A 13,974-nucleotide genomic window follows, 5' to 3' on the forward strand; every position below is an offset into this window, starting at 1 on the left:
AATAATGTTGTTGTCTATTCCTTCGTCAATGATGACTTCTTGTCTCCTTTCTCACAGCTGAAAGGCAGCCAGAGTGTCACATGGCCCTTTGTGTGACAACCAGTGCGCCTTTCATTGGCTGTTTTGCTTGAAAAAGCATCCATCACCAAGGCAACCAAGAGCCGCAGTCCCACTTCACTTGTCTGTTGAGGCCTTGACATAGATCCATTATTGCCCACTGCTTGTTTTTACAGTGTCATCTCTTCTGTGCGTCTCAAGAGTTTGTACAAGGTAAGCCAATGTACAGGATGTATTATTAGTTTGATGTTTTTAACACAGGAATGTGCTTTGTAGTATTACTTGTGTGAACATCACACATGTTGAGGGGTACTGAAAGATAAGGTGTGAAATGTTGCTACCTGGTCCTTGTATGTCGTTTTCAGGTAAGTTACATGTTCCTTTTTTGCTTGTGTTTGATCAGCAGCCATTCCACAGGATGTGATAAAATAATTCAAACAGAAGAAGAAAACAATTCTTTATCTGTTGAGTAGTAAAAGGTTTGACATGTTAAATGCATTGTGCTTCGAACAATTAGTCGCCTCATTTGCTTTATCCTGACGTATATCACTTCAGACTTTATCGTGCCGCGTCTAACAAGTGCAAGATGTTCTATTGTAGATAATGGAGGCTGTGGCCTGGAGTGATGTAAGCCAGGACCCGACTCTGTTATGGAAATTTGGAGTAAACATGGTCCTCAAGGTGGCCACGTTGATAGTGAATGCAAAAAAAGGGCAATATACCCCAGGCCTTCTTGGTTTTAAAGTTACATTTAGAGACATACAAAGAAATGTGTAAATGATGTCTGTGCAGTTCTGGTCAATATATAAGTTTAGGTTTCAGATAACTTTATTTCTTGTATCTTGCCTTTTATATGTGAATGCAGACGTTATTACTTATAAACAATAAAAATGTAGTTTTGTAAATATGTTGATACAGTTAGGCCTACAGTATATTAAAAATACTTTTAGGTAAGTTAGTGTAGTTTTGTTTGAACATGTTTGCTATCTACATACAGGTTGGTACAAAGGGGAGGAAGTTATTAAGTTCAGAGAGGAAGCCAAACTATTTGTTATTTAAAAACAGTTTGGTAGTTTTCATATAACACGCCTTTTGTTTCTTATACAAGTTTAAGGCAATAAAAGAATAACTTTCCACCTTTCCACACAGACAAAGACAAGAAAAGAGAAAGACAGAAAGAGAGAGAGAGATAGTGAGAGGACTTGTTACCTGTGGAGGGGGAGGAGCATATGGTAAGCTGTGGTATGTGTCAGCATTGTGGAGAGTGGAAAGAGAGAGAGTGATATTCACGGTACGCCATTACTCCTGCTTCTGTAGCTACACTGAAACAACACCTGTGGGACACCAACATCTACGTGTTATATCTTAACTCTTTGATCATTTACTTGAGAAAAGTTTGAGGACAGTGCTTTACAGAATTCATTCAACATGATAACCGTGAAGGAGGACATGAAAAAGCGAGTTTTCAACTCTAAGGTAAATATAGCGTTCCGTCTGACCAGCAGGTTTGTCTAGTTAGTCTGCAGCCCTGACAGTAAAATCTGCCAAAATTTTCACAGGTGTTTCCACCCTGTCTGGAAAAGAGGAGTAGCTTGATTTTGTCTTTAAAAGCAATAGGCATTGTAATCAATGCTAAGGAAAGATAATAAATATCAATGTATAAACCTGGTACAGAAATAATGTAAACGGTTTGAAATCGGACCAGGTTTTGTTAAAGGCTTCTTTAATTGTAGAAAGTGAATACAGTATGGTTTAGTCTTTATTTAACTGTGTATTATTTATGTCGGCTGGACTGTTTGGATTGTGTGAGCTGTAGAGCTGTGACCTGAGTGCTGGTAAATACTGGAGAGCTCATGTTCTCTCGGACTCATTTAGTCACTGCTTTGAATGTCTTGAAAACGGGATGTACATTTGAAGAGTTTGGTTCCAAATTGAGATAACTCCATTTTAAACATTTTCAAAAATCCTGTTTTTTTATTGTGCATTCCAATTAATATCAATCAAACTGCAGTTGTTTTGTTTTAATTTAAGCCATAATAACTCAAAAAATACAGCTAACTAACACAATAAAAACATGATAACATAATAAAAAACATGATTTTCAAAAATTTTCAAAAACTGAGTTGTCTCATTTTGGAACCAAACTCTTCATTTTGTTATGTTTTAATTTTTGACTTCTTTTGAGTGACTTCCTTCCTGATTTATTTAAAATGGGGCATGTCTAGTACAAATCCAGCCCATGTGTAAAATGATCTTCATGGATTTTATTAAATATTATTTCAATCAATAAAATCATGTATGTACTGTTGGCCATCAGCAATCCATTTAAAAACCGAGAGCTATCATTTCCTTTTTTGATATGACTGTATAGTCATAACATGAAACACCAAAAAAATGAACAAAATCACAGATAAGCAGAAATTAATTATGTTACTAACTGTCTACTACTTAAAGATTTCTGCATGCATTCTTTCTCCATATAACTTTGGAAGTATCTGATTTGGTACATGTAAATTCAAAATACTCAGCTGACAAAATGATGTCACTTTATTTGGATATGCAAAACAAACTATGACACATCTGCTGCTGTTCACAAAGCATGTAAGTGAGGCCAAATGGTTATCAAACTCATATGAGAATAGCGTGATGTCATTATTGCAGTTCTGTTTAAATCTGCATGTAATAAATTGAAAACAGCCTATGACATTAATGTTCCTGAGCGTAAGGTTACAACCTTCATTGTAGAGATGGTCTCGCTCTGAGATGGTTTGAAAAAGATGACCACTCCCAACTTATATTGAGTTTGTGGTTATTCAAAGTCCAGCAGATTTGCCCAAACCTCTACTTTTAGTCTGAAATACATTTCCTTAGAAAGCCAGGTACCACAAATAAAATGGACAACTTGTAACACTGACCTCCATTTTAACCTCTTAGTAATGTTAAAATCATAACAAGAGAGTGTTTTTACTTTTTCATTGCAAAATTGACTGGAATTTTTTAACAGGAAAAGCAAGATTGGCCCACCTGTAATACCGCATGCCAGAGGTATCGTACTTTGTTTGTGGATATTATTTACCTCCAGTCTTCAATGATCTCATAAGAAAGGGAGGGAGTACACTCCTTCTTTTACACACAATGAGAATGGTTTAGATATGCGGTTCGACGTAAGCAGGCCAGTTTCGCCTCTTTAAACCTGATGAAACCTAATGCCTGTGAGACACTTCCCTCAACCTGGTCCTAGCTGGTTCACATAATAAATGGAATTCACACTGTTTCAACATTTTTCTGGGTATCTGATTCTCACGGTTCATTAAGCGAGAATGCCGTCTACACAGTATCGCTGTGACGAGGTCTTTGTTTACTTAAGATGTATGCTCAGGTGACGTTTCGAGTGAAAAGAGAGTTCTGTAGGTCATGCAGCTGTCAAACATGTTGGAGTCTCAAACCCATTATCAGGAGGAAGGACGACTGTCAAAACCTGTCTTTCTAGTTGACCATATGTTCTGATAGCACGTGCCTTCCTGGGTACTTATATAATCCTGTGTTGACAGGGAAACATGAGAAAAGATATGACTGCCTAAAACACATTTGTTCACATGATGGCTTCACTTTCAAAAACAAATATTCAAACAATTTTACAGAAACATTTGAAAGAAGCATTTTTGAAACGAACATTAACACTATTACTTTTAAAGGCACAGCTGGCTTAAATGTGATTTAAATTTTAAGCCAGATGCTTGTTCATTCCTGCATTAGACCTTAATTTATATTTTATCACAAAATACTTTCGATGTTTTACTGAATTGGCGCTGATGATGATGCTCTTTGATGTTCCTGGACATAGTACAGGTCTGGGGTTCAGGGTCTTACATTTCAGGAATGGAATGTATCAGATCGGGTTGATTTCATGGGTGTTTACAGCAATTAGTTAATTAAAGATGTTAGAAGAAGAAATATCTCTGAGATGCAGACACTAGTGTTTCACAAAGTTTGCATAGTTTGATATTTTGTTTTAAGAGATTTCATTTCTTTACTATCTCTCAATGTTAACGGCCCAAAATAGGTCAAAAGTTTGTCTCATGACATTAAATCAATCTACTAAATGGCATTAGCACTGAAGGAAAAAAATATTTAAATTTGTATTAGAATTATATAATTATAGAGCCATTTAGAAATTATTCGAAATATAGGATAGGGCATACAGACAACAGAATCTGGTTGTGAGCCATACATAGAGACAGGATATGTCGCAACCATTAATTGAAGTTCAATCTGTCAAGGTCATTGTGCTGAAATAGGTGATTACAATGTGTACAATATTTGACAAAGAGGTGTACCTGATTGAGACAAACACGCGCCATCTCTGCTTGGTTACCTTATCATGAATTAATAGCTTCAAGGCATTGAAAGACAGACAGCATATTTGAGTTATATATAAGTTTATCTCTTATTATTATTACTACCATTTCCATCAAACATCATGCCATATGCTGGGTATAAAATGAACGTATACTACAATTCAAAAGTTTAGGTTCACTTGTCAGCACTGATAGCCCCATGGTTAGTACACCGACATATAGTGCCAGTGCGCTTAGGCGACCCAAGTTTGACTTCTGTCTCAAAAGTCCTTTGCCAACGCTCTGTATATCCTGTCCCATTAAAAGGATAAAAATCCCCTAAAATATACTTTAAAAAAACTTTAGGGTCACCTGAAATGTATTTTGTGTTCTTAAAAAAAATGGTTTGATATGAAGGCGAATGTTTAAATGTTTAACTAAAAATATTAGTTTTATAGATAAATATATAGTTGTGCTAATATAAATACTATACTTTAAAATGTTTTTGAAATATATATGGTGGGCTCTTTAATACTGGAGTTCTTTAATACTGCTTACAAGGCACCCAACGGTGATTAAATACCAAGAGTACATTTTTGCAAATCTCAGGCAAAGGGTGGCTACATTAAATGCGAAAATAAAACATAGTTTTGATATTTTTTTATTGAAAGGGAACATCATTTCATTTGTGTTATTTCATAATTTCAATAAACATACTATTATTCTAAATGGAGGAACATATTAATTTAGTATGAGTAAATGGAGCAAAACAATTGACCGGTAGTGTAGTTTCTTATCAAGCAGTCAAATGAATGATCTATTTTGACAGAAAGTAGTGTTTTGAATGTGAGTGCAGTACACACATTCTTCGAGCATGTGAGCACAGTTTCAAGGTTTACAGGAATGTGAAGGCCGGTTAATGATTGCCTCAGGAGTCAAGCATTATATAAAGGTTGAGGACATGAACGTGTTTCTGACTTTCATCACAAGGCATGGCACACTATATTCTTATTAAAAGCTGATCATAAAAACCCATAACAGATCCAGTTTACCAGCCTGTTGCTGAATATCAGCACTCCCAAAAAGTATATCAAAATGTATGATTACTTGGGACATAGGGTGGTTGCTGTTTTCATGGCTTATTCAAAACTCTTTGATCTGTTGCCTCTAGCCCATTAAAAAAGAAACTTGATTTTCATTGATGTGTGGGCCGTGGTGATTTATTGGCACTGCAGTGATTCAAAGACGGTTTTGAGCTACCTGTAACCTGAAACATAACCTTAGTCATAGTTCATGTACATGTCTGTTCAAGCATGAATTTCCTCATTTTACCAAACATGCTTAATTCTAGTAAAACATGGTGTCAGGTTAAAAGTGCTTAAAATTCCACTTCATTACATTTGATTGTATATCAAAACACATCACTTTGGTAAAGTACAAAAAAACGGTGATTTTCATATTTAACAATTACAGCATCAATGACATTTAAACATAATGTCATATTTTTCAGACTTGTACAACAGCGTTTCTCACATTAAACGTTAAAACACTTCCTAAATGTTTTACTACACAGAAGCTTTGTATCTTATTTTAGTTTTGGGAAGTTCAGTTTGTGTCGATTTCAATTAACCAATATAACAAAGGAACGCAATCTTAAAAATTGCCAGTTCAAAATGGGTTTCAGTTCACTTCAGTTTTAAAATCAAGGATTGTGCTGGTTGAGTTGACCAACAAGTCACCTTTTAAAGGGATAGTTCACCCCAAAATGAAAATTCTGCCACGAATTACTCAATCTCAAGTAGTTCCAAACCTGTATAAATTTCTTTATTTTGTTGAAAACTAGAAATTTATACAGGTTTTGAACTTGAGAGTGAGTAATTCATGACAGAAATGTAATGTTTGGGTGCACATTGTCTCTTTAAGACAATACATTTCAGAAGTATAATGCTTATCTGTAGGAAACTACTTACTGTCAAATGTGTCAGACACACCAAGTTCAAGTTACGTAAAGCCTTAATTACGTAAAGCCTTAGTTTTTAGACATGAGAAACAGCTTTCATCAGTATTCAGATTATCATTGAGTCCGTGACATATTTATCACTTAGCAATGTGACTTGATGCCGAGTAGGTAAGTGCACACAAAAATGAAAGAATTAGAGATTTTTAGCTTGTTTAGATGGTTTAAAGATTCCAAACTAATCCCTAGTCAATTTTGTAAACTTGTATGCATTTATCATTCATATTGTCATCAATAATTACTCTTCACTCATCTCTTCAACAGAGCACTGTCATGTAGACACGCTCCCTGCTGACTTTCACACAGAGTCATGGAGCTGAAGGTGTGGGTGGATGGCGCTCCACGTGTAGTCTGTGGCCTATCTCAAGAGACATCTTGTCAGGATGTAGTCATAGCTCTAGCTCAGGCCATAGGTAGGCTATTGATTATATTTGCTCATTTTTTGCTATCAGATAGTGTGCATTTGCACTTTAATGTTTGCTTTTTTGTGCTCTCCAGGGCAAACTGGTCGGTATGTGCTCATCCAGAAATTACGAGATAAAGAACGGCAGCTCGTGGCTAATGAATGCCCACTGGAGTCCCTCGCTAAACTTGGCCAGTTGGGCAGCGAAGTGCAATTCATCCTCCGTCGCACTGGCCCCACAAGCAGCGAAGCGTCAGACAAAGGTCGAGTCCCTCCCTTGCCCCCAGATCCAGAGCCCCCCAAACACAAAGAGCCGAAAAAGGCTCTTACTTTTAATCTGGGGCCCTCGCAAACACGTCTGAAAAAGTTTGAAAAACCAATCAGAGACTCTCCAAGGGTGTCCCCATCTCCAACATCCTCCATCGCTTCAGATGATGCGTCCAAAGAAGCGCTCTATCAGCAGATGCTTCGACAACAAGCGGAGCTACAGGCCCTGCAGGGGCAGCTGACGGGTGTGGAGAGGGAGCTCGCCGTTTGGGAGCGATCTCCTCCTCCGGCCCTTTCCCCTGACCTCCTGGAGGAAGTGGACCACCTGCAGCAGGCTTTGAGGAGGAACGGAGCAGAACTGGCCCACTTACCATACTGGGAAAAAGAATTTCACTCTGAAACTCAGAGGGAAAAGGACATACTAAAGCAAAAAAATGAACTTAGTATAGCAATAGATAAGGAAAGCCGAAGGCAGCATGATACAGAGACTCTAACAGAGGAGCTGGAGCGAGATATTCAGCTACTCTTTGAAAGCAAGAGAAATGGTATGCATAAAGCCAGGCCCAGTATTGAAGATTCTGTAACCCTAGCAAAGAGACAACTGGACAACCTTCAGGACCAAACGGTTGAAATACAGACATCAAATGAAGAGACAGAAAAGTTTTTAAGACAGGCGGATGAACAATTTCTGGTAAGTTCTGTTTTTATTTACCATATTAAAGGAACTGTTCACCCAAAAAAATCTTTATTTACTCACCCTCAAGCTGTTTCAAATCTGTATAAAATTCTTTGTTCTGATGAACACAGAGATTTGAAAGAAGGCTTGTAACCAAACAGTTCTTGTCCACCATTGACTACCATAGTAGGAAATATTGCTTTATAAATGTCTTTGTTCTGTTGAACACAAAAGAAGATATTTTGAAGAATGTAGGAAAGCAAACAGTTCTGGGGCACTTTTGACTACCATTGTATTTTTTCCTACCATGGTAGTCAATGGTGGCCAAGAACTGTTTGGTTACAAGCATTCTTCCGAATATCTTTCCCTGTGTTCATAAAAACAAAGACATTTATACAGGGTTGGAAAAATTCGAGGGTGAGTAAACGATGAAAGAAATGTTATTTTTGGGCAAACTGTTCCTTTAAAGATTCACTATTGTAACTAAGTTATTGTTTTACGATTAATACACATTTTTAATGCATAAATAAACCATTTATCTTTTTATTTCGTAAGATTATATTGCAGTTAATTATGGGCCTATTAAGTAAGCATAAATATTACCTCCTCCATGTCATGCTCTGCAGATGCCAGAACTATCTGTCAACTTATCTAAATGTCTGAAAGTCATTTTAATTCAGCTCCAGTTGTACTAGTTGTTGTGTCACACCAGCAAACTCACATTTAATGCGATCTCATGAAAGTAAAGTACACTCATCATGACTGTAACTTGATCCATACAGCACCATACACACTATACTGTTGACTCACTGCTATCTCCAAGAAGAGAACGATAATTATTTATCACGTTGTTGTCATTAACAACAACAACACTATAGTCACACCTTTAATGCCTAAAATGAGAATGTTTATTGAAAAAACGACAGGATACCCATTCACATCGCTCATCTCACATCTAGTTGTACAGTGACATCTTTATGTTAATTTATCTGGTTTGCATGTTTGCTGCCACTGTGTGACTGCTGGTGTTATCTATTTCTGATCATTAACACATGCAAAATGACATTTAAGCCACCTCACTCCACCATCAGAGCACACCGTGAAGGTCATGTGTGGGTGTTTCAATAAAAAAAGAGATAGTCATTGCTTCAGCTTTTATTCCTCTAAAATGACCCAAATCTCGCATTCTGTAGGTCAAGAGCAAAGAACTGGATGATCTGAATAAGGAGCTACGCCAGTGTAACCTGCAGCAGTTCATCATGCAAACAGGTGTCACACCAGCACAGACCAATCAGCAAACAGAAGACATTGATTTTGCTCTCCTCAAGCCTGACGGACAGAGTGATGAAGGTGTGTAACACTGTAAACCAGTAGCGAACCGTGACGTTTGAACCTTGGCCATGTTTGCACGCGTATTTTACCTTACTGTGCTTTCCTATAGAAGTGTGCATACATCATTATATCATCACACTTACCACACGATACATTTACAATGCTACTCCAGCCCAGCAAGAGAGTTCTCACCAAAACGACACGCAATACGAATAAAAATCATTATTACACATATGCATCATGATTGGCGTGCCGCGTGTATGTGCTCTTCAACACAGATGATAGACACTGTCCCAGTCTGATCATAAAACCAACACGGAATAACGTTCACAATACCTTTTTAAAAAAGCGACACCTCATGAGAGCGCTGACTACACTAGCAGACAGTAAACAAAGATTCACCAGCGAATAAACTATGATTATATAAATCTCAATATTAAACTGGGACAGTGAACTAAACATATGGAGCACTGACCGTAGTAAATTGACCATTTATCTGATAAAATGTCACTGTTATACAGAATAACAGAAAATATGCACAATGTGTTCAATTTAAGACTGACCACAGTCAAAACCACTCGTCTCAAATAAAGCTAACTTAAGCAACACAAACAACCGTGCACATCAGCAACCAGGATGAATTGAGGCAGGGCGGCCTAATAAATCATAAATAACTTACAATTGATGATCAAATTACTTGATAACAAAGTCTTCCTCCTGTTGTTTTGATTGAACAACGTTTATCAGCTTTTCTCTTTTTCTCCGAGACTTGATAACAAAGTTCATCCAAATGCTGTTTTGAATGACGTTTTCCGCATTTTTTCTTCTTTCGAAGTTTTATGGCGGTAGGCAAACCAACTTCTGGTGCTTCTTCCGCTTTACGAGACTGCTGGTGAACAACCCCCCAGATGGCGGAAAGTTAGCAAAAAACCAGAGCCATTGATAGAGAGAGTTCTGCCAACGGAAGTCCAAATTGCTGGAGCGTCACGTGATTCATGGAGCCTTCAGATAGTTCCAGGAAGTTATGTTTTCTCTTTAAATGCTTTATTTCGTTCATTTTTTTATTCATTAAATGGCTTTCGTCTTTAAATGGGTTCGAAGTTTACCTCAGTTGGTCTGTTTAGTTGCAGCTCCATACGTTACTAGTAACTTCCGGGAACTATTGAAACTGTGAAAAAACTGTTCCGTTGGAGTCGGCGTAGAAGCGACTCTCTCTATCAATGGCTCTGCAAAAAACAAAGTGCGCCCGTTTGGAAAGATGATACGATTGGTCAGTTTTACTGTCACTCAAAATTAATCTCTCTCATTGATTTACACAACACAACAGTACTGTCAGCAGTAGCCTCATTGAAAACCCCCGACGTAAGCACGTGTTCGACTTCTTGCAGCGTGCGCAGATAGCGTATGACATCACAGAACTGCGACTGCTCCGTGATCTTGAATTACTCTCGTGAGACTTGGAAATATCACGTGGATAGAGTCCGCATCGATCCAGGAAGTCAAATATACATATCTAATAGGAAAAATCGGCCGACTTTTATTGAAAATAATATTTTGAAGTTTTTAAATATTATTTTTATGACAGTTTAGGCCATCACAGAAGGCCTGGAGGGCCCTGAGGGTTCGCCACTGCTGTAAACAGTTTTTCTAAACTATTGGTCTTTTGTAACTTTTTTACCATCTGGTAGCTTAATGGGACAGTTCACCCAATAATAAAAATTCGGTCATCATTTACTCACCCTTGAGTTGTTTCAAATCTGTATAGGCAAAATGTATTTGTTCTGATAAATACAGAGAAAGATATGTGGAAGAATACTTGTAACCAAACAGTTCTTGGACACCACTGACTACCATAGTAGGAAATATTACAAGGGTAGTCAAAAGTGCCCCAGAACTGTTTGCCTTCCTACACTTTTCAAAATATCTTCTTTTGTGTTCAATAATTTTGGTTAAAAGCATCCTTCCAAATATATTTCTCTGTGTTCATCAGAACAAAGACACTTATACAGATTTGGAACCAGTAAATGTAGACAGAATTTTTATTTTTGGGTGAACTATTCCTTTAAGAGGAAAATTTTATATCTCATACAAAAAATTGCAAAGCTTAGAAAACTTTAACATTAAGCCCATTTTGTTTACGCTAGATTGCAATTCTTCCATCTTGGAGTTCAACCCTCGCACCACTGCCAAGCAAATACTTGGGAACCCACGCAGCCTTCAGAACCCACTTGTCTCCAGTCTTCATCCCGAGGGTGTGTATGTGTGACACGCAGCTTGCGCACTGCTGCCCTCTGTTGGCCTAAAGTCTTCTGCATGTCCACCTCTACCTCTTCCTGCTTCCCAGAATGCCTTCTCATTTTGCTGCACACTTCCTCTCCCCTCTGATGGCTCTCTGTTTTGTCAGATGTATTGTAATGAATATATGTTGTATGCACTTTTGAACTGACTTTAAAAAAATTGCAGATTTTGGAGCAAGAAAACAAAAACAGACTTATAATCAGATAGCAAGGCTCAGTTTTGCTGTTTGCTAACAGTTACTGTCAAGTTGCCACAAAATAATTAGCACCTTCACTGTATGCTGAAACATGCACTGCCTTGGGGTTCTTTTATTACATGCAAGCTCTAGCAAATCATGTTTTGTTCTGTAGTTTTTTTCTGGCACAAGTACTGAGTAAAATAAAATGAAGTCATTATTAATTCATGGAAAAATATTAGGATTTTTTTTATAAAATAAACTTCAAAGACTAAAAAACACATGATCAACTATTTTTTTAAACGAAGTGATAATGCATAGAGTTGGTTTAAAGCTGCTGGTTTTTAGGCTACAATAAGACTTTTTCTCTTTTACATTATATTCAGGTCTGTGGTTTTTTGTACATCTGTCACATAAAATACTACCCCCATTTTTAAAACCATCCTCCATAAACGCGGAACCTCATTCCATTTTGTGTGTGTCTTACAGTCCTGTCATCACGAGAGGCATCATGGCACTAAAGTCTGGAGTACAACCCCAAGGAATTATTCACTGTTCACTTTATATTAGTATATCTGCATCATTTTGTTTTAATGTTAATTTTCTTTTCTTTTGTATAGTACTATATGAAATGGATTTGTGAAAACTATGTACAGTAAATAGAGTGCTGTCTTTGTAATTATTAAACAGATGAAGATATGTACATGTATTTTAACTATCTATGTATATTTCTTTTACTAAAAACATACCAAAATAAACAGAAATGATTTCATGTTGGCTTAATGATTCACCTCTGTTACCCTGGGTGAAAGAGATACGGTTATATTTCTAATATTTAGTAGTTATTGTGTGCTTTATTTTGTTTATAGGTGTGCAACATTGTTTAACATATCGTATGGGGTTTTCCTCATATTGTAAGAACAGAAATGATTGTCAATGTTTAAATCCCAACCAAGTGTTTTATTTTCTACATAAATGTTATTTGTGGATGGTGACAGGTCCTGGTTCAGATAATATAAGCAGTCCATCACATGCAGCTTTCAGACGCTCATTTCAGACATAAACTCTCCATCACTTTTTTTACTGTGTTGCACTTCGGTCTTTCTACTCCACTGAAACAGGGTAAGCTGTTTATACTAAAAAAAAGGTCTCTTCTCCTGCAAAAAGCTGAAATCAAGTGAAGGATTGATTAAACGCTTTCCTTCTGATTATATTATTAAATGCAGTATATTTTGTAGTACATGGGTGGGCACTTCAATAGAACTTAGTGTATTGACAAGAGGTGCAGCCAATCAAAGTCTTTGCTGTAGTGACATCATGTTTTGTCCTCTTTTCGGTGTTTGCTGTCATGTGGAATGCCGATGAGGTTCAGACAACTGCAGAACGTTTACTGGTTATTACATAAAATGTTTATTAAAATCCTGTTTGCTATGTTAGTCAAGTTACGATCATTCACAGTTCGCTTGTCAATCTGAATCATATTTAGGTGTTACATCCGAAAACCCGACAGTGAATTGAATTCCACATCTGCCAACAATTATATGTTCAAATAGTCTTTAATTGTGAATTTCAAACACATTTATATAGATGAGTAAACTATCAAATAAAATGTTGTGTTCTTTTACTTTAAACTCATTCATTTAAGCAAATAAACTGAAGGGTACAACACGAATAGCTATAAACTGCATATTTGATCAACTAAATTGTATTTCACATAAAGCGGAAGTTTTTACATATAATGTGAATTCAATACAACTCTACAGTAAAAAGTCCAAAGCTTATGTACATATTTATTGATGGTTGTCTATCTGGTGTGACTGGCACAGCAGATGGCCTTCAGCTCCTGGCTACTCTTTTGGTTTCATACATTTTCTATCATTTTGTCTTAGAATCATTCCTATTAAAATGGTCATCCTAGGTTTGCTTAAACATCATGCGCTGTTCAGAGAACATATCTTTTATACTATTCTTTTATAAGAGGCAAAGGATTAAGGAAGAAAAAATTATTGTCTGTTGTCTTTCCTATGAAAAGCAAAGGTTACACTTTATTTTACAGTGTCCGTGTAACAGTGTAATTAAAAAAATGTCATTTAGCAGGACATACATTTTTTGAAGCGCACTCTTGTCATTTATAAATAGATTGCTATATTTTATTTTATAAAACAGTGATGAAATATGTATTATATTAGAATTCATATGCAAAACAAACCGTAAACTCAGGTGTTCCGTATACGGAACGGCCCCAGTACTGAGTAATAAAAATCAACTACATGTACTTATTATAGGTTAGGATTAGGGTTTGGTTCAGGATTAGTAATTTATAGTAAATACTATAGTAAATACCACATGTAACGTGTAACAAGGGCACCGTAAAATAAAGTGTTACCAAAGCAACTTCTGCCACATAAAACA

General features: G+C 36.7%; 1 protein-coding gene across 2 annotated transcripts; it reads left to right on the forward strand.

The window, feature by feature from the left end:
• Positions 1-92: 92 nt before the first annotated feature.
• rassf7b (Ras association domain family member 7b) lies at positions 93-13,084 on the forward strand. 2 transcript variants are annotated; one of them, XM_057334049.1, is made up of 6 exons: positions 93-270; positions 6,676-6,824; positions 6,910-7,772; positions 8,951-9,107; positions 11,234-11,341; positions 12,052-13,084. In XM_057334049.1, the coding sequence occupies exons 2-6, from the start codon at positions 6,722-6,724 to the stop codon at positions 12,081-12,083; spliced, it is 1,263 nt and encodes a 420-aa protein (XP_057190032.1). In that variant the 5' UTR covers positions 93-270; positions 6,676-6,721; the 3' UTR covers positions 12,084-13,084. The 2 variants fall into 2 exon arrangements, with proteins under 2 accessions (XP_057190032.1, XP_057190025.1); XM_057334042.1 differs by lacking the exon at positions 93-270 and adding an exon at positions 1,044-1,533 and having other exon boundaries at positions 12,052-13,083.
• The last annotated feature ends 890 nt before the right edge of the window (positions 13,085-13,974 follow it).

This window comes from Triplophysa rosa, linkage group LG1, assembly GCF_024868665.1.
Source record: "Triplophysa rosa linkage group LG1, Trosa_1v2, whole genome shotgun sequence".
Lineage (NCBI taxonomy): Eukaryota > Metazoa > Chordata > Actinopteri > Cypriniformes > Nemacheilidae > Triplophysa > Triplophysa rosa.

Bases quoted from the DNA above. Each gene is read 5' to 3' on its own strand.
- rassf7b (XM_057334049.1), top strand. From the start codon at position 6,722: ATGGAGCTGAAGGTGTGGGTGGATGGCGCTCCACGTGTAGTCTGTGGC. The intron at 6,825-6,909 runs GTAGGCTATTGA...TGTGCTCTCCAG, and splicing joins AGCTCTAGCTCAGGCCATAG to GGCAAACTGGTCGGTATGTG. The intron at 7,773-8,950 runs GTAAGTTCTGTT...CGCATTCTGTAG, and splicing joins AGGCGGATGAACAATTTCTG to GTCAAGAGCAAAGAACTGGA.